Source organism: Gorilla gorilla, chromosome 18 (assembly GCF_029281585.2).
Source record: "Gorilla gorilla gorilla isolate KB3781 chromosome 18, NHGRI_mGorGor1-v2.1_pri, whole genome shotgun sequence".
In the NCBI taxonomy this organism is placed as follows: Eukaryota; Metazoa; Chordata; class Mammalia; order Primates; family Hominidae; genus Gorilla; species Gorilla gorilla.
In genome coordinates this window covers 5,324,486-5,345,202 of record NC_073242.2, presented here as the reverse complement: position 1 = coordinate 5,345,202, position 20,717 = coordinate 5,324,486, and the positions used below count along the sequence as shown (strand labels likewise).

The following is a 20,717-nucleotide window of genomic DNA, read 5'->3' as shown; positions in this document are numbered from 1 at the left end:
TGGAGGGAGCCCGGGGCCTGCTCTCTGCACTCATCTGGCCCCAACTCCTGGTGCTGGCCCAGTGAACAGCCTCAGCCTGTAATTTGATTTTTTTTTAGACAGGGTCTCACTCTGTCACCCAGGCTGGGGTGCAGTGGCGTGACTAAGGCTTACTGCAGCCTCTCCCTCCTGGGTTTGAGCAATCCTCTACCTCAGCCTCCCGAGTAGCTGGGCCCACAAGTCTGTGAGCCACCGTGCCTGGCTAATTTTTGTATTTTTTGTAGAGATGGGGTTTCACCAGGTTGCCCAGGCTGGTCTTGAACTCTTGAGCTCAAGGGATCCTCCCCCCTCAGCCTCCCAAAGTGTGGAAGTTATGGGTGTGAACCACTGTTCCCAGCCTTGCCTGTAATTTGAGCTTGTGTTTTTCTCCTTCTAAGAAGAGAGCTGAGAATGTTTCACACATGAAATGTACTGGAAGCCGAGGGACCAGGAGAGACTCTGTAATTATGGAAAGGCATTACCTAGGTATGCTCAGCATGGGTCTTAGGTTTGCTTTGCGTTGTGAATGCCAGCGTGTTTCCATGTGTGTGGAAGCTGCCACCGTGTTCACCCTCTGGCCCCCAGACTCGTCAGCAGGTCATTGTCAGCACAGCAGCCTTTAGGCCTTGGCTGGGGATAGGAGTAAGTCTAACATATCAAAACAGTTTCTTTCCCCAATTTGATCTTAACTTTTTAGAGATGAAGGAACCTGCTGTTGAGGTAGCTAGGGAAACCGCAGCCGATTGGTTTCAATCATTAAAACATCTGGGGCCAGGCGCGGTGGCTCGCGCCTGTAATCCCAGCACTTTGGGAGGATCACGAGGTCAGAAGATCGAGACCATCCTGGCTAACACAGTGAAACCCCACCTCTACTAAAAACACAAAAAATTAGCCGGGTGTGGTGGCGGGCACCTGTAGTCCCAGCTACTTGGGAAGCTGAGGCAGGAGAATCACTTGAACCCAGGAGGCAGAGGTTGCAGTGAGCTGAGATCGCACCATTGCACTCCAGCCTGGGCAAAAACAGCGAAACTGTGTCTCCAAACAAAACAAAACATCTAATTACAGAAAAGGAAAATTACACAGGAAATCATCACTTCTTCTTTTTTAAATTTTTTCTTTTTTTTTTGAGATGGAGTCTTACTCTGTCGCCCAGGCTAGAGTGCAGTGGCACGATCTTGGCTCACTGCAACCTCCGCCTCTTGGGTTCAAGCGATCTTCCTGCCTCAGTCGCCCGAGTAGCTGGGACTACAGGCGCCTGCCACCATGCCCGGGTAATTTTTGTATTTTTATAGAGACGGGGTTTCGCCATGTTGGCCAGGCTGGTTTTAAACTCCTAAGCTCAGGTGATCCACCCGCCTTGGCCTCCCAAAGTGCTGGGATTACAGGTGTGAGCCACCATGCCCGGCCTTTTTTTTTTTTTTTTTTTAAGAGATGAGGTCTCTCTGTGCCCACACGGCAGTCTCAACCTCAGCCCAGCTGAGACCGCAGGCGCATGCCATCACGCCTGGCCTAAAACATTGACAGCAGAGTTTAAGCAAAGACTTTTAAAGGTAAGTAAACCAACTGTTCTTATAATAATAATAATAATAATAATAATAATAAACCCCTTTTGCCACTTCGCCTTGCAGGGGACAGACACCCTGATCAGCTGTGCCCCCCACCTAGGCGCTGTCACTTCAGTGGGGCTACACCAGCGGGCCCACCCTCCTGCCTGAGAAGGAGCCATCACTCCTCAGCAGTGTGAAGAGGTGGGGACCCCAGGGGCTGCAGGAGCTCTGTTCAAAAGGTTCAGGAAGGACCTTCAGGACCACAGACTTGTGATCTGGGGGTCAGAATTCACTCTGAAGCAAAAGTGCTATGGGGCCACAGTGGCCTGATTTACTTATTTCCACACACAGTCTGGGGCCCATTACAGAAACAGGCAGCAATGCAAAGAGCTGGAATACATGGCTGAGGCTCCCACTGGGCTTCCTCTCGTCCCCCTGTGTGGAAGGCGCTCCATGTCCACCCCAACCAGAGCCGTCCCAGAGCAGCGCCCATCAAGTGCGCCTCCAGGCTCCCGCCAGCCACTTACTCTGATCGGCATAGTTCTTGGCCTTCAGCTCCAGCTGGCGCGTCTGGAACTCGTAGTGCTCCACCTGGATTTGCAGCTCTTTCTTCTCTTGTTCCAGAGCATCTTCAAACTCAATGAATTTCTGTGCATGGAAGGGAGGGAAAGAGCAGTCATCAGGAGTGAGTGTGGAGCAGCTGCCTTTCACTTGAAGGGCCGCAGGCTTTGAGGGCCCAGGGGCCAAAGATGTCCCCAAGGCCACAAGCTGGCCCATGGCCAGGCCGGAATGGGGGCTTCCTGCCACGTGGCTGTGGCCACCACCCTCCTCAGGCACAGTGAGGAACCATGAGGGCAGGGCGGGAGAGCCCTCCAGGACTGCATGATTGCACCCTCCTCTCCTGGGAGGATTTGCTGTGAAGGGAGCCTGTTGTTTCCAATTACGGCTGCCTTCGTGGCTGCATGAGACCCGGGCAGCAATGCGGGGCCCTGCACTCAGAAGGCCCCATACTTGGCTTGGCTGCTGCCATCTTGAAATGTTGCTAATTTTTGAACATAGAGCCCTGTGTTTCCATTTTTACACTGGGATCCATGAGCACACAGCCAGTCCTGTCCTCTCAACTCCACGCCTAAGAACAAGGTTGAGCCTACTTTTCTGCATCTCAGTTGCAGCTCAGCTCAGGACACCATCGTTACTGGGATAACCAGCAACACAGTCTTGCTCCTAGTTATTAAATAAAAAGGCAGGGGGATTGGTCTAGGTTTGGAATCTTAACCTTATGTGGTAAGTTTCAGGACAAAATTATTATCAAACCAAGTGAAAAGAAAACATTTTGCAAAATAAAAGCAGCTCATAAAAGGTCTGAGGAGCATGGGGGCCAGTGAGGCCCCAGGTGTGGCCGGGCATCGATGCCATAAGTGTAGTTCCTACAGCAGCCCAGAGAGGGAGCTGTTAACACCTCATTTTTACAGAGTAGAAAACCGGGGAATATTATCAAGAAATTTCACTGGAAGAAGTATAAATATCAACTGGGCTTTTGTTTTGTTTTGTTTTGTTTTAAGAGAGAGTCTCGCTCTGTCTCTGAGGCTGGACTGCAGTGGTGCGATCACATCTCACGGCAGCCTTGAGCACCTGGGCTCAAATGATCCTCCTGCCTCCACCTCCTGAGTAGCTGGGACCACAGGCATGTGTCACCATGTCTGGCTAATTTTTAAAAATTATTTGTAGAGGCCGGGCACAGTGGCTCACGCTGTGAGCCACCAGCCTGAGTGAGTGTTTGAGACCAGCCTGACCAACATGGTAAAACCCTGTTTCTACTAAAAAATACACTGCAACCTCTGCCTTCCGGGTTCAAGCGATTCTCCTGCCTCATCCCAGAACTTTGGGAGGCTGAGGCAGATGGATCATGTGAGGTCAGGAGTTCGAGACCAGCCTGACCAACATGGTGAAACTCTGTTTCTACTAAAAAATACAAAAATTAGCCTGGTGTGGTGGCACACACCTATATTCTCAGCTACTTGGGAGGCTGAGGCAGGAGAATCGCTTGAACCTGGGAGGTGGAGATTGCAGTGAGCCCAGATCACCCCACTGTACTCCAGCCTGGGAGACAGAGCAAGACTCCATCTCAAAAAACAAAAACAAAAACAAAAACAAACAAACAAAAATTGGCCAGGCACGGTGGCTCACGCCTGTAATCTTAGCACTTTGGGAGGCCGAGGCAGGCGGATCACAAGTTCAGGAGATCGAGTCCATCCTGGCTAACACGGCGAAACCCCGTCTCTACTAAAAATACAAGAAATTAGCCAGGCGTGGTGGCAGGCGCCTGTAGTCCCAGCTACTTGGGAGGCTGAGGCAGAATGGCGTGAACCTGGGAGGCAGAGCTTGTAGTGAGCCAAGATAGCGCCACCGCACTCCAGCCTGGGCGACAGAGCGAGACTCCATCTCAAAAAAAAAAATTTTTTTTTTTTTTTTGAGATGGGGTCTTGCTATGGTTCCCAGGTTGGTCTCAAACTCCTGGGCTCAAGCGATCCTCCCACCTCAGCCTCCCAAAGCGCTGGGATTATAGGCCTGAGCGACTGCACCCAGCCTCTGCTGGGTTCTGAAGACAAAAGAGTTTCTCAGAAGATGGGAATATCAACCGGGCGGTGGATTTCATCTTTCAGGATATGGAAGATCCATGGGTAGTGGCCACAGCTGTGTTCCCTATAATAACTCTACCCACTCTCCCACCCGGATACTAGGTTCCTCGACGCTTCTTCCTATAGCAGCAGCTTCTAAAAAGGTCTTTGTGTTGAAACCACTGGGGCTCTGCCCAAGAGGTGACTCATTCTGTGCAGTTACTGAGAGGGCAGAAAACCACAGAGGAGGTGGGAGGGGCAGGCAGGGAGCAGGAGGCAGCAGGAAGAGTCTGTGTTACGGGCATCACATGCAACTTAAGGAAAAGGAGGAAAAACAAACACTCCACAGCTGAGAAAATGCATGACTTTTTTGTGCAGCGGTACAAAAAATAAAAATAAGTGATTTTGAATTAACTGTGGCTAGAACTAGCATATGAAGAACACACACATGCTATTAATCGACTGATAAGAATTTTTAACAAAAAGTTGTCTGGGTGCGGTGGCTCACACCTGTAATCCCAGCACTCTGGGAGGCCGAGGCGGAGTGGATCACGAGGTCAGGAGATGGAGACCTTCCTGGGTAACAGGGTGAAACCCCGTTTCTACTAAAAAAAAATTAGCTGGGCGTGGTGGCGGGCGCCTGTAGTCCCAGCTACTCGGGAGGGCGAGGCAGGAGAATCACTTGAACCCGGGAGGCGGAGGTTGCAGTGAGCTGAGATCGCGCCACTGCGCTTCAGCCTGGGCGACAGAGCAAGACTCAGTCTCCAAAAACAAAACAAAACGAAAAAACAAAGTTTTTATAGGCCCGGAGCGGTGGCTCATGCCTGTAATCCCAGTACTTTGGGAGGCCGAGGCGAGTGGATTGATTGACTCCAGGAGTTAGATGCAACATGGTGAAATCCCGTCTCTACAAAAAAATTAGCTGGACACGATGGCATGTGCCTGTAGTTCCAGCGAGCTGGGAGGCTGTGGTGGGAGGATCACCTGAGCCCAGGAGGTCGGTGCTGCAGTGACCCCAGGAGGTCGGGGCTGCAGTGAGCCCTGAGGCTGGCACCACTGCACTCCCAGATGACAGTGAGATCCTCTCTCTAAAAAAAAAGATTTTGTAGACATAGGATCTCACTATATTGCCCAGGCTGGTCTCAAACTCCTGGACTCAAGCAATCCTCCCGCCTTGGCCTTCCAAAGTGCTGGGATTACAGGCATGAGCAAAGGATTTTTTTTTTTTTTTTTTTTTGAGATAGAGTGCAATGGCACAATCTCAGCTCACCGCAACCTCCGCCTCCCGGGTTCAAGCGATTCTCCTGCCTCAGCCTCCCGAGTAGTTGGGATTACAGGCATGCGCCACCACATCCAGCTAATGTATTTTTAGTAGAGATGGTGTTTTGCCATGTTCGTCACGCTGGTCTCAAACTCTTGACCTTAGGTGATCCACCCGCCTCGGCCTTCCCAAGTGCTGGGATTACAGGCATGAACCCCCATGCCCAGCCTTTTTTTTATTTTGAGACAAAGTTTTGCTCTTGTTACCCAGGCTGGAGTGCAATGACATGACTCAGCTCACTGCAACCTCCGCCCCCTGGGTGCAAGCAATTCTCCTGCCTCAGCCTCCCAAGTAGCTGGGATTACAGGCACCCACCACCACGCCCAGCTAATTCTTTGTATTTTTAGTAGAGATGGGGTTTCACCGTGTTAGCCAAGATGGTCTTGATCCCCTGACCTCGTGATCCACCTGCTTCCGCCTCCCGAAGTGCTGGGATTACAGGCGTGAGCCGCTGCACCCGGCCTGGCCTGGATATTTTTTAAAGTAGGTAATTTTATTTCCTGTTACATAAAAAATGAAAATAATTATATAAACAATGTATGTTTTTGCAGGAAAATCACTGTTAGGTAAAAACAGAAAAAATTTTAAATCATGAGTCTCGGTCTATAGGGTCAGTTAAAATTGTGTGACGTGCTTCTGGATTTGTATGTGTGTGTAGAGCAGATGTACGATCACCTTGTACACCGTGTTTTGTAACCTGATTTATTCACTGATTTATATTGAAATGCCTTTCAACACCAACAGGCGTATTCGACCACTTCCATTTTTGGCAGGTGTGTGTTCTGCTGGGAGTGTGTGTGTAGAGCACAGTTTGCTCAATCCATTATCTCTTTATGGACTTTCAGGTTGCTTTAAAATGTCTGCTATTATAAAAAGCTGGCCGGGCACGGTGGCTCATGCCTGTAATCCCAGCACTTTGGGAGGCCGAGGCGGGTGGATCACCTGAGGTCAGGAGCTCAAGACTAGCCTGGCCAACACGGTGAAACCCCATCTCTACTAAAAACACAAAAAATCAGCTGGGCGTGGCGGCGTGCGCCTGTAATCCCAGCTACTCAGGAGGCTGAGGCAGGAGAATTGCTTGAACTCAGGTTGCAGTGAGCCAAGATTGCGCCATTGCACTCCAGCCTGGGCAACAAGAGCGAGATTCCATCTCAAAAGAAAAACAAACAAACAAAAGCTGTGTGCACACACGTCTTTGTATAGTCACCTGCTGGCTTCCTGCTCTCTGAGGCTGTGGTCATGCACTGCTAAGTGACTCTTCAGAGGGTGTCCCAACTTACACTTCCCACTAAAAAGTGGGACAGTGCCCTTTTGTAGAACTCTCAACATTTCTTTCTTTTATACTTTTTGGTTTGTTTTTGAGGCTTTTTTTCTTTTACTTTTATTTTTCAATTTTTTGGGGACAGGGTCTCCCTCTGTCACCCACTGCAGCCTTGACCTCGTGGGCTCAAGCAATCCTCCCATCTCAGTCTCCTGAGTAGCTGGGCTCACAGGCACGTGCCACCACATTGGGCTAATTTTTGTGGTTTTTTTTTTTTTTTTTTTTTTTTTTTTTTTGTAGAGATGGGGTCTCCCTATGTTACCCAGGCTGATCTCAAACTCCTGGGCTCAAGCGATCCCCCCTCAGCCTCCCAGAGTATTGGGATTACAGGCATGAGCCACTGTGCCTGGCTACATTTTAGTCTGTTTCTGAGCCAGCACCACAGGTTTTTAAACTGGCGTTGTGGTGTTATGGTACTTTCTAGTATCTAATAACTGCTCTCCCTCTTACATCTTCCTTTTCAACATTTTCCTGGTTATTCCTAATTTCTCCTTCTAGATTGATTTGAGAATCATTTTGAATCACCTACATACATATTTATTTTTTGGTTATGCATTTCACCTGTCAGAAAGCACCAGGTCTCTGTCCCTTAGGAAGGGGCCATTTTTTTTTTTCTTTTTAAAGATTGGGTCTCAGGCTGGGCACAGTGGCTCACAGCTGTAATCCCAGCACTTTGGGTCGCTGAGGCAGGAGTGTCACTTGAGGCCAAGAGTTCGAGCCCAGCCTGGGCAATATAACAAGACCTTACCTCTACAAAAAATAATTAGCTGGGCACAGTGTTGCATGCCCATAGTCCCAGCTACTTGGGAGGCTGAGGCAGGAAGATTGCTTGAGACGGAGTCTTGCTCTGTTGAGATGGGTCTTGCTCTGTTATCCAGACTGGAGTACAGCAGCATGACCAAGGCTCACTGCAGCCTTGACCTACCTACTGGGCTCAAGCAATCCTCCTGCCACAGCCTCCTGAATCACAGGCACTACAGGCGTGAGCCACCTCGCCCAGCCCCTAATGTTGAGTCGTTTTCAGTGAGAAGATGCTAGGGCTAGACTTGGGGTGAGAGAAAACTCATCTTGAGGAAGTGAAGAGTCCTCTGATGGGGCTTCTGGCGGTGGATGCTGGAACATTTCTTTTTTTTTTTTTTTTTTGGAGACGGTTCTGTTGCCCAGGCTGGTGTGCAGTGGTGCGATCTTGGCTCACTGCAACCTCCATCTCCCAGGTTCAAGCGATTCTCCTGCCTCGGCCTCTGACTAGCTGGGATTACAGGTGCCCACCACCATGCCCGGCTAATTTTTGTATTCTTAGTAGAGACGGGGTTTCACCACGTTGGCCAGGCTGCTCTCGAACTCCTGACCTCAAGGAATCTGCCTGCCTTGGGTTCCCAAAGTTCTGGTATTACAGGCGTGAGCCACTGTACCCGGCCCAGAAAATATTTTTATTTAAAGATCATTGGCTGGGTGCGGTGACTCATGCCTGTAATCCCAGCACTTTAGGAGGCTGAGGTGGGGGGACCACCTGAGGTCAGGAGTTCAAGAGCAGCCTGGCCAACTTGGTGAAACCCCATCTCTACTAAAAATACAAAATTAGCCAGGCATGGTGATGCATGCCTGTAATCCCAGCTACTCTGGAGGCTGAGGCAGGAGAATCTCTTGAACACGGGAGGCAGAGGTTGCAGTGAGCCGAGACCATGACATTGCACTCCATCCCGGGTGACAAGAGTGAAACTCTGTTTCAAAAAAAAAAAAAAAAAAAAATCATTTACTTCCGATTTAAGAGAACCAAGAATTTTCAGCCGGGCTTGGTGGCTCAAGTGTGTAATCTCAGCACTTTGGGAGGCTGAGATGGGCGAATCTTGAGGTCAGGAGATCGAGACCATCCTGGCTAATAGGTGAAACCCCATCTCCACTAAAAATACAAAAAAGATTAGCCGGGTGTGGTGGCAGGCGCCTGTAATCCCAGCTACTCAGGAGGCTGAGGCAGGAGAATGGCAGGAACCTGGGAGGCGGAGCTTGCAGTGAGCCAAGATCGTGCCACTGCACTCCAGCCTGGGCGATAGAGCGAGACTCTATCTCAAAAAAAAAAAAGAGAACCAAGAAGTTTCAGTGGTGGGGACTTGGGGAATAGAGATGAATTTAAGTCTATAAAGCACAATTACAAAATATAAACGGAGCTGAGAAAAATAAAGTTTTAACTATCAGCATTTTTGTTGAATGGGCCTGCATAGTACTAGATTATAAAAAAATAAAAGAACTACCCAGAATACAGCACGGTAGTATCTTGGTCCCAGAGACCTACTGAAGGTGTGACAATAGCAAAGTGAAAGGTTTCTGTACATGTGCTCGTGATCCATGCTGCAGGGCAGCGTGTATTTGACACGACTACCTATCTAACCGAGTCTAGTGAAATGCTGTGTGGCATCTGCACATGAGAGGCCACCTATGGGTCACCTTTGAGCATCCCAAGGAGCAATGACTTGAGATTACAAAATGAAGGAAAACATGGGTGTCGTTCCTCAGTCGAGACACGAAACAACTCTCACATCTAGGTACCAATATGCCACAGGATTCCCTTTTTAGACATGTTTTTAAGATGTACTTCCCCATCCCTCCCACGACCAAAGGGCTCTGCTTGAAAATTAAATTCAACTTATGTTTTCAGAATTTGCTTTTTGGTGAATTTCTTTTTTTTTTTTTTTTTTTTTTTGAGATGGAGTTTTACTCCGTCACCCAGGCTGGAATGCAGTGGCACGATCTTGGCTCACTGCAACCTCCACCTCCTGGCTTCAAGTGATTCTCTTGCCTCAGCCTCCCAGTCTCCTGAGTAGCTAGGATTATAGGCACCCACCACCACACCTGGCTAATTTTTATTTTATTTTTTTTTGAGACGGTGTCTCGCTCTGTTGCCCAGGCTGGAGTGCAGTAGCGCAATCTCAGCTTACTGCAACCTCTGCCTCCCAGGTTCAACTGTTTCTCCTGCCTCAGCATCCCGAGTAGATGGGATCACAGGCGCCCACCACCACACGTGGCTAATTTTTTTTATTTTTAGTAAAGATGGGACTTCACTGTGTTAGCCAGGATGGTCTCGATCTCCTTGACCTCGTGATCCGCCTGCCTCAGCCTCCCAAAGTGTTGGGATTACAGGCGTGAACCACTGCGCCTGGTCATACCTGGCTAATTTTTGTATTTTTGGTAGATACGGGGTTTTGCCATGTTGGCCAGGCTGGTCTCAAACTCCTAACCTCAGGTCATCCACCCACCTCAGCCTCCCAAAGTGCTGGGATTAGAGGCGTGAGCCACCATGCCAGCATTTTCAGTGAATTTCAAGATACATACTGAAATAACCTGGCTGGGCACAGTGGCTTACTCCTGTAATCCCAGCATTTTGGGAGGCCAAGGTGGGAGGATCACGAGGTCAGGAGTTTGAGACCAGCCTGACCAACGTGTGAAACCCCATCTCTACTAAAAATACCAAAATTAGCCGGGCGTGGTGGTGCGTACCTGTAATCCCAGCTACTCAGGAGGCTGAGGCAGGAGAATCTCTTGAACTCAGGAGGCAGAGGTTGCAGTGAGCTGAGATCGCGCCATTGCATGACAGAGGGAGACTCTGTCTCCAAAAAAAAAAAAAAAAAAAAAAAAAAGAAATGACCTGAGAGCACAGGGTCTTCGAAAATCTAGTAATCCAAGCCAGTTTTTTCACTATTCCGTAGAATGATATCATCCTTCCTTTTATATGTAAACAAAGTTAACGCAGTGACTGACTTTTAATGTCCAATATAAAATCAAGATGACAGTATTCTGGACTCAGAAGGTCAGAGCAATGGCCAGGTAAGTTCTTTCACAGGGCGATCAACAGGCTTTTGGTAACTTTCACAACCCATGGACACTTTCCTGCTGAGTAAAGTAATACATTAAATCCAAACCTCGGCCGGTACAGTGGCTCCCGCCTGAAATCCCAGCACTTTGGGAGGCTGAGGTGGGCAGATCACGTGAGGTCAGGAGTTCAAGACCAGCCTAGCGAACATGGTGAAACCCCATCGCTACTAAAAATACAAAAAATTAGCTGGGTGTGGTGGTGGGCGCCTGTGATCTCAGGAGGCTGAGGCAGAATCGCTTGAACCCGGGAGGCAGAGCTTGCAGTGAGTAGAGATCATGCCATTGCACTCCAGCCTAGGCGACAGAGTGAGACTCTTGTCTCAAAAAAAAAAAAAAAAAAAAATCCAAACCTCTCCTCTCATACGTTTGTTAGGCCAGGCTCACCAACGAGAAACAATTCAGCTCTGGCTGGTTGGTTAGAAACGAATCTTGACACGAATCAAAGATCTCGTTCTTGTGCAATACCGATCAATTTATTTCCTTCCCTGGGAATGAGGGCACAGTATGAATTTCCAAAGGAAAAATGCTCATTTTTGGTCTTTTATCTTAAACAGGAAGACAGCTGCCGGGCACATGAAGGGCCTGGCAAATGCCCTTCATGGCTAGTTCCCAGGTACGGGCAGGGACCTCGCATGGCTGTGGTTACCCAGGGCTGGCAGGGGGCAGTCAGAGCTCTTTCCATTTCCCACAACTGCCTGGCCACCTAGGTCTAAAATGCAGAGAGAGGATGTGCAGGGGGTGGCTCTGGAGTTACAAAGCTGCCCCTGAAGCCTGCTGGACGGGACACGGGTCGAGGGAAGGACATTTCTCCATTCAGGTATTACGTGCGGGGCTGAGAGATCTGGCCACCAGCTTGGGACTCCAAAAATCAGGTTGAAAAGTAAGGCTTCCTCACATTCTGTGAAAGGGACTGCTGGGTTCAGTGTCCACGTAAAACAAATCCCAACTGGTTGAATACGGACTGATTTCAAGAATGGGTAAGACAGATGGGAAATAGATATATATATATTTCCCATCTGTCTTACTAGTACATATACATTTGTATTGGGAAGTATATATATAAATTTATATGGTTGGTACCAGCGGAAGAAAAATGAAGATAAAACTAAAACCCCAAGTTAAATGTCCCATCCTATGAAACATCTCCCTGGGAAAAATTATTCTCAAGTAAACTTTTATTCTCCGGTGCATTCTTAGGAGTTTACATTGGCTTCTGAAACTTCCTAATCAGCCCCAACCTCCGACTCCCACTGGTTCCACTGAACGAGGGGCCTGCTAACCGTGCCTCAGTTCACTCTTCTCAGTAGACAAAGGGTCCCTGCTCTCAAAACATGAATGCCCTAACCTGAGGCAGGGACGTAGAGACACACGTGTGCAAGGGCCCACTGGGACTGTGCGTATATCTGGGAATTCATTTCCTGGGGAGCAGGAAAGATGATGGGCAGGCTGGCTGAGGAAAGGTTAGGGAATAGGAGCCCCAAACTCCCCAGAGGCCTGGGGAGGAAGGGGCACCCAGAAACTGTAACAAAAGGTAAGTTTTGAATCTGGTTGTTAATAACAAGAATTGAAATGTCCTAGACCCTGTGTGAGAAACATACCACACGGAGGAGAGATCTTGAGGAAAGGCCCTGTCGCGTTTCATGTGGCATGCCCTGGATCTCTTGCCGTAACAGTGGCTCAAAAAAAAATGCAACAGAGTAATGATGTTGTGGGCTCTAAGGGTCTCCGCAAAGACTCATTCCCCTCATAAGCGGATTCTAGTCTCTGGGTTTCACTGCCAGCCTGCCCCAGAGCAGTGCTTGGCCCAACACCCTGCCACGGGGTGAGCGGGCTTACAAACTATTCATGCGTGAAGGTTACGTAAAAACAAGCCGCCCAGCTCCCCTGCAGGCAGGCGGATGGACAAACGGCACTGCTGGGACCCTGCTTGGCCATGGGGGAAGGACACACACAGCCTGGGTGAGTCCCCGAATCACTGTACCGAGTGGAAGATGTCAGAGGAAACCACGTACGCACTGCAGGAGGCCATTATGCAAAGCTCTAGAAGATGCAAATTAACCTACAGTGACTGAAGGCAGGTCAGTGGTTACCTGGGGACAGGTGGGGCAAGGAGGGGTCGGAGGGGGGTTACATAGGACACAGGGAACTCTGGGGTCCGGGCGTCTACGCTGCTTGGACTGCAGGGATGGCTTCTGGTGTTTATACGTATTTCAAAACTCATCAAATTGTACTCTTTAAGTATGTACAGTTCAGTGTATGTCAATGATACTGCAATAAAATTGTTACCCACAGAAAGAAAACAAAAAGCAGCCCAAGGCGAAAAAGTCGATCCTGTGCCCTGAGCACAGGCAGTCCTGAGGTGCGAGCGGTTTCCCACCAGGCTCTTCTTGGCCTTTCGAGAACTTCAGCCCCTCTCTGCTGTTTCCTGTCGCTGGCATCCACTTTCCCATCTCACAATATTTTCTCCTGTCTGGTCTCCTGTATCTGAAACCCACTGCTACGGGATCTCCCCTCTTTCTGGAAAATGTTCATTAAACAGGAAACAAACCCACCCTTTAAGCATCTTCCTTTCTTGCATGAAGCTGAGTAACTCACCATCTGCCCTTGCTTGCAGGCAGCTCAGCTAGACTGCCCACAGCCACACTGTCCAGTATGGAAGCCCTGGCCACATGTTTACATTAATTAAAATAAAACACAGCCGGGCATGGTGGCACGAGCCTGTAGTCCCAGCTATTCGGGAGGCTGAGATGGGAGGATTGCTTCGGTCCAGAAGTTTGAGACCAGCCTGGGCAACATGGCGAGACCTCATCTCTGAAACAAGTAAATACAACTAAAAATCCAGTTCCTCAGTTCCATGAGTCGCGCCTAAAATGCTCAGCGGCCCTACGTGGCCAGCAGCTACTGAAGTGGACAGCACCAAATACAACAGTTCCATCATCCCAGAACGTTCTGTCAGACAGAAAGGCTGCTCCAAAGAGACAGTCCTTGACCTTCTGGAACTGCACAGTTTGGTGAGATGTGTGCAGAGACAGAGGAAAGCCGGCTTCCCCTTATCCACACACACAGATGGCCAGCATCTCCGGGTGTGCCGAGAAAGAGAAACAACAGGCTCAGGCTGAATGAACCAAAGGGTGCCGGCCCCTTGTTGGCAGGGAGCAGCTTAACTTGCGGAAGCCGGGAGAGAGGCCTGGTGGGGGCCCAGCTCCCCAGGCAGGGGCGGCAGAGTGGGTGATGGGGGCTTCTCTGCAGGTGCACTGCGGAGGCAGACACCAGCAAATCAGGCAGAGATGGGAACTGGCCAGGTAAACCCCGAGGGTGGGGTGGGGGCAGGTGGTCTAGGAGGCAGGAACTGCAGGTCTGCAGAATGGGGGGCGGCCAGAAGACCAGAGGCAGATGAGGCTGGTGAGAGGTGGGCCCAGTGGGGGGCCACCTGGGGGAGACAGCCTCACTCTGTCCACCCAGTGTCCTGGCCCACCTTGTCACTCAGATCCCCTCATGTTATCACCATCTGAGATGTCCAGTCTGCCCCAGGAGAGCAATCAGCTAATCCCCCTGCCTGGAATTCAGCCTAGCACTCAGAGACCAGATATGCTTTGTGAGGGTTCTCTGGGCTGGCAAAGTGGCGGGGGTGGGAGTGGCCGGGAGACCCTGGGATGGTGGTGACTGGAAGCAGAAGGCAGCAAAGGAGATGAAAAGTGGGGACATTAAAGAACTCCTGAGGCTGGCCGGGCGCGATGGCTCATGCCTGTAATCCCAGCACTTTGGGAGGCCGAGATGGGTGGATCACGAGGTCAGCAGATCGAGACCATCCTGGCTAACACGGTGAAACCCCGTCTCTACTAAAAACACAAAAAATTAGCCGGGCGTGTTGGCGGGCACCTGTAGTCTCAGCTACTCGGGAGGCTGAGGCAGAAGAATGGCATAAACCTGGGAGGTGGAGCTTGCAGTGAGCCGAGATTGCGCCACTGCACTCCAGCATGGGTGACAGAGCGAGACTCCATCTCAAAAAAAAAAAAAAAAAAAGAACTCCTGAGGCCAAAAGAACACCAGGACTTAGTGGCGGCTAGATACTCGGGGTGACAAGGGGAGCTCAGGACCTCAGTTTTCTTTTTTTTTCTTTTTTTTTTTTTGACGGAGTCTCCCTCAATTGCCCAGGCTGGAGTGCAGGAGCGTTGCAATCTCGGCTCACTGCAACCTCCATCTCCTGTGTTCAAGCGATTCTCCTGCTTCAGCCTCCCAAGTAGCTGGGACTACAGGTGTGCATCACCACGCCCAGCTAATTTTCGTATTTTTAGTAGAGACGGGGTTTCACCATATTGGCCAGGCTGGTCTCGAACTCCATACCTCATGATCCACCCGCCTCGGCCTTTCAAAGTGTTGGGATTACAGGCGTGAGCCACTGCGCCCGGCTTTGGGACCCCAACTTTCAACAGGGCAAAGGAAAACAAGTCCGGAGAGCCGGCACCCCATGCAGCTCCTGGCAAGCTTCTGTAGTGATTTTCATGCACTAACAGCTCATCCTCCCGCCCTGGTAATAAATGGGAACCTGGGAAAGGGGCCCATCCAAAAATCTTGTGCCCCTCACCTGATGCCCATCTGGCACAGATTAAGGATCTGGCAGGCTCTGCATGCCATGGGTCTTCCTGCTGAGGCCTGAGGACATGCCCCATATCTGGTCCCCAGGGCCCATGAGCCAGACTGAGGCACAGCTGCAAAGTGACTGACCTGTGTTGTCGCAATGGTCAAGGTCGCAAAGAGCAGAGAACGAGAGGCCACCGCAGAACACAGGACACAACAAGGACACAGGGACCCCTGAGCCCCTTACACAGCCAGAGAAAGCAGCGTAGGAAGACGCCCGCACTTGGGAAGCTGGGTGAGGAGTGTTAATTCTGCAACATTTCTGTACGTATTTCAAAATGGTTTTTAAAAACTTAAAAATGAAACAGATATTTCATTTAAAAATCTTAATTTTGGAAGAACTGACTTCTCTCAGCTCTCGACCCTGTCTGACTGCTGCCAGCGTGGCCCGGGGGCTCCCGCAGCGGAGCGGCAGAGGGGCAGGCTGCGCCCAGCGGCCTCCAGGCCACTTCGGCCTCTGTCCCGTGTTCTCGCTGGCTGGCAGGTACCTCCTTCTCCATGGTTCCTACAGGTATTTGCTCCACTTTTTAGGGAGACTGCTGTACTCCTGGTGAGTGGTGCAGCTACACCAGGCCAGCTTTCAGAGGCACCTAGGAAAGGCAGCTCTGGCAGCCCCATCTTGATAGCTTCATTTAAAAAACATTTTTTAAAAAACTGTTCTTAATATCATAACGTGGCAGGAAAAGAAATCGCATACTCTGGCCAAGCAGTGGTGAATTTACTATTTGTCATATGAAAAACAAAAATAAAAATTTCTGATCAGCATCTTAATTCACTGATGGAAAAGACTTCCTGCAGATCGTCTGGTGCAGAGGAGAAAAAAAGAAGAAAAAATGGCAGACTGATCATCTCTGTAGAGCGGGATTATGGTGTTTGTTTTCTCCTGCTGAATCCTACCCAAATAGTCTATGAAATGGATGACATTTATTTATTTATTTTTATCTATTTATTTATTTTGAGACAGAGTCTCACTCTTGTTGCCCAGGCTGGAGTGCAGTGGTATGATCTTGGTTCACTACAACATCTGCCTCCTGGGTTCAAGTGATTCTCCTGCCTCAGCCTCCTGAGTGCTGGGACTACAGGGGCCTCCCGCCACACCTGGCTAATTTTTTTTCTTTTTTTTTTTTTTTTAGTAGAGACACGGTTTCGCCAGGTTCGCCAGGCTGGTCTCAAACTCCTGACCTGAGATGAGGAGGTCAGGAGTTCAATGTCAAATGTTGGGAGGCTGAGGTGGGAGGATTGCTTGAGTCTAGGAGTTTGAGACCAGCCTGGGCAACATGGCGTGACCTCATCTCTCGCCTGCCTCAGCCTCCCAAAGTGCTGGGATTACAGACGTGAGAGCCACTGCGCCTGGCCGGTAACTTTTATTTAACTCGGAAAAAATAAGTTTTGGATAAAACTGTCTTCCCTTGCATCCTTTCCTTACATAGCATCAAATGCCGAATGATCAGCAAACATCACGATCTGGGCTTGTTGAGAGAACACCCACTCCAGCTGCCTGCCATGAGCCTGGGGGGTGTTACCAGCAGCAGTTTCTTTAGGGTTAAGAAGATTTTACGGCAAATAATGACCACTAATACTCACATGTCATCTCTCACACCTTATTTTTCCTCTTGTAAGCTAAGCAGTTGATCACTACGGGAGAAGGGCTCTTTGCTGCCTGGGTAAGCCCAGCAAACGTGGTGGCTCTGCCCGGCCCTCCTCTGGAGCTGCACCGGACGGTGCGTGTGGAGGCAGCATCTGCTCCTTGCCAGCCCCCACCCTGTTCAGCTGCTGTTTCCCACCTTCTTCTTTTCCACTGGGAAATAACTTGAGGGTTTTAAAAAACTTTGTATCCGGGAGGTGGAGCTTGCAGTGAACCGAGATCGCGCCACTGCACTCCAGCCTGGGCGACAGAGCGAGACTCCGTCTCAAAAAAAAAAAAAACAAAAAAAAAACTTTGTATCAGAGCCTGCACAACCAGAAACTGCACTGTCTGGTAGGCGGCTAGCAATGTCCGGTGCCTGCCGTCCACGGCGGCGCTGAGAACCCGTCAAGGGCTCTGCCCTGACTCTGCTACATCTGCCTGCCCACAATTCTCCAGGCAACCAACAGCCAGTGATGGTGCTTGGATCTTGAGATGAAACTGACTTGCAAAGTCCGCGGCCACTGCAGCCCAGCGAGGGGAAGAGGATGGACCCAGGGTGTGTGGCTCCTGAGGGCCGGGCTGACACTCAGGCTGGGGTCTGCAGACTCCATAGCTTGGGTCAGTCTCTCGGGAGACCCCACCCTCTCTAGCTCCTGTCACTCTCATACACTCAGCTGCCTGTTATCAGAGCACATTGGGAGTCACTGTGGTAATGACCGGCAAGAAGATGGGAACAGGGATGTCTGCTCTGCTCAGGTTTTTATAAAACCCTGCGGATTCTGTCTGCTCAGAAGCTGCAGTGGCTCAGGTTACCCATCTCTGACTAAGCCTTCTTGAGCAGAGTGGCTGGGGATGGAGCTTCTGCTGACAGCTCACCCAGGAGCTCCTCTGCAACAAGACACGCCTGCAGCGTGTGACGTCCTGCTCCCCTCTTATCAGACACACGTCTATGTGATCACAAGTCCCTGCCTAGAAAAGATGCCGACCCACAGGGCACAATGGTCTACAAAGTTGGAAATGAAGGTCTGCTTGATTCAGTAGAGGAGTAGGCATGCCAAATGTTGACAGCATCGAGCCCTCTTCCTTAGTTGTAAAGCCCTGAGGTCTTTCCAAGGGCGCCCTGTTAGCGTTTAATCATAGCCTCCATGCTGGCCAAGCATTGGCTGGCTTCGGGGCTCAGCTCCCGAAGCTCTCGGTGCAGCTTCTCTAAAGCGCTGGGGCAATGGTGGGTCTCAGACTAAAGGTGATAGCTTTGCAAACCACACGCACACCCGCCAGCTTGGTTCAGCGGGAGCCCTGGGGGAGGGCAGATGCACTCACAGCAGCTTGCATGTGAACCGCACAGAGCTGGGCAGCACCTATCCTGTGCAGAGCTCATTTTTAAGCGGCAAGGTTATAATTCCTAGCCTTAACGTTGTCCATCTTGATTTTCTCCTTTCAGTTCCTTCTCGTCCACTATACTGACCACACAGGTACAAGGTGAAAAAAAGAAACCCACCCGAAATCTAGGTCAGGCCACTGAGTGTGGGAGAGAAGTGGAGGGCGGTGCCCAGCACAGGGGGCAGCCACAGCTCCACAGCTGAGCGAGGGCAGCCCTGGCACTCCAGGCTTCTGGAGAGCAGCCCTCCGGTGCCTGCAGCTGCCTGACATGGAAGCAAGTGCCCAGGCCGGTGTCGGGTTCACTCTGCATCCTGGCTGGGCACTTCTGGGGTGGGTGACCTTGGTTCAGCCCCTCCACTTCTCAGGACAAGTTTCCTTCCCAGTAAAATGCCTACAGTCACCCTGAGCTCCAAAATCCATGAACCTTTGCGTTCCCTTAGGTTGAGAGCTTTAACTCAGCTTTGCTGGAACCGGGGCATTCCAATCAACGCATAACCGCCTCGCGACAGACACGAAGCCCAAACGCAATAGAAACCACAGGAAAGGAGGAATGATACAACATACTGTTATGATTTTTATAAACACGCTTTAAACCAAACTAGGCCATAAATCACCTTGGTTTCAGAAAAAGCCAAAATACTGACACAATCTTTTATTTTCCTATTAAAGTCAAGAATGTGTTAAGCCGAATTAATTGAAAAGGAATTGAAGCTCATTTCCTAAGACACTTCTATTCATAAGTCAAACAGCATTACCTAACTCCTAGAATGAGAGAATTTCTGGGCTTGGAGATCGCCTAGTGCAATTCACTCCTTTGATGGAAAATCAAACCCCAGGCAGGCGACAGGCCAAGGTCACAGAGGCAAAGCAGGGATGGGAACCAGCCTCCCTGAACCTGTGTCTGACAAAGGGCGAGGCTCTGGGCCCACACACAGGCAGGCCGAGCTCAGTATCTGATGGTGAATGAATGAAGCTAAGTGGTGCTCCCCACAGGGCCCGGCTCTTGTAACTGCTTCACAGACAAGCGATTTCCAGGTTATGGAGACATCCTAGCACAGAATTAAACGCTTCAAACTCAGACTTTTAACTCCTCAGAAGCCAGAGTGGAGTTTCTCAGCCCTGGCTACATCAGCTAACAATCTCGCCAAGCAAGGAACCAAGGGGGCAAAGACATCACCTCCAGAAACTCGAGTGTTCCTTCTGCTGACAGAGGAGCAGCCCGCCTGCGGCCTTGTTCTGTGTTTACATCAACCACCCAATTCACCCGTGTCACAGACCTTCAAAATACGGGATTAGGGACAAGGGAAAGGTCTCCAACATCATCCACAGACGGCTGCAGCCCCCTAAGAACACCAAAAGATTCCTTTTCTAGATGGGTTTAGAATGGCAGCCAACAGAGGCAGCACTTGGGGTCGGGAAACGGTTTTGACTGAACACACGCACGAAAGCAAAGGGAATTGGCATGCAGAGGTGGGTGGGGAGGGGAGAGTGAGGCCTGGCTTTGAAGCTGAGCTCCCCGGGGATGACGCCAGGCACATCGGGTTTGGGGCTGAAGGTTCAGGGCTGGGGGCACGGAGGAGGGGGCCAGGGCCCAGGCCTGGGCGGAAAAGGGGGTCCCCGGGAGTCGGGGTGGGGTCCCGGGGCAGGCGGGGGGGTGCTCTAGGGAGGTGTCTCACGGCGGGCAGAGGGGGTGGGGAAGTCCCGGGGCGGGGGATATGGGGTCCAGGCGGGTCTCGGGGCGGGGTCTGGGGGTCCAGGGGTCCCGCGGTCCGGGGTGCCGGAGCGGGGTCTGGGGTCGGGACGGGTGTTGGGTCCGGGGCCCGGGGCTGGCTGGGGGTCCGGGACGGGGATGCGGGCGGGTCCCGCGGCCCACGCACCTCCTCCGCCTGCCTGCGCAGCGCCTTCTCACGCTCGTACTGGGTGAGCAGCTGCTCGTTGTCCTCGCGCAGCAGCTCCAGCTCCACCTCGTGCTCCTGGTTCTCGCTGAGCACCGAGTCTAGGTTCTCCAGCACGTTCACCACCAGCGGCATGAGCTCCTTGACCACCTCCTCGTCGTAGCAGTGGATGAGGCGCTCGAACTCGCGGTAGATGGAGCCCGCCAGGCCCGACACCCGCTCCGACATCACCGAGCCGGAGCAGTAGTCGTCCTGGTACACCACCACTCCGCCGCCCTCGTCCATCTGGATCTCCATCATCGCGGCCACCGCCGCCGCCAGCGCGGCTCGCTATCCGGCCGGCGCGCCCGGCCCTCCCCAGCTGCCTCAGGTTCCGCAGGCCGCAGCCCGTCGCCTCCCGCAGCTGCTGTCGCCTCAGGGCTCCGCCGCCGCCGCTGCCGAGGCTGCGCCCGTCACTCACTCGCCGGAAGTCCCGCCCTCCAGCC

At 51.1% G+C, this 20,717-nt stretch overlaps 1 protein-coding gene across 6 annotated transcripts in view; it reads right to left on the bottom strand.

The window, feature by feature from the left end:
- Nucleotides 1-20,717, bottom strand: part of MAPK8IP3 (mitogen-activated protein kinase 8 interacting protein 3) — a 64,772-nt gene extending 44,055 nt beyond the window's left edge. For 2 of the 6 annotated variants that reach the window (XM_055364909.2, XM_055364915.2), the window contains exons 1-2: nt 20,215-20,717; nt 2,093-2,213 (exon numbers count right to left, since the gene is read on the bottom strand). In XM_055364909.2, coding sequence (XP_055220884.1) covers nt 2,093-2,213; nt 20,215-20,532 — 439 coding nt within the window. In that variant the 5' untranslated portion in view covers nt 20,533-20,717. The remainder of the gene's footprint in view (nt 1-2,092; nt 2,214-20,214) is intronic. The other 4 variants (XM_055364906.2, XM_055364910.2, XM_019011827.4 and 1 more) reach the window with 2 other exon arrangements.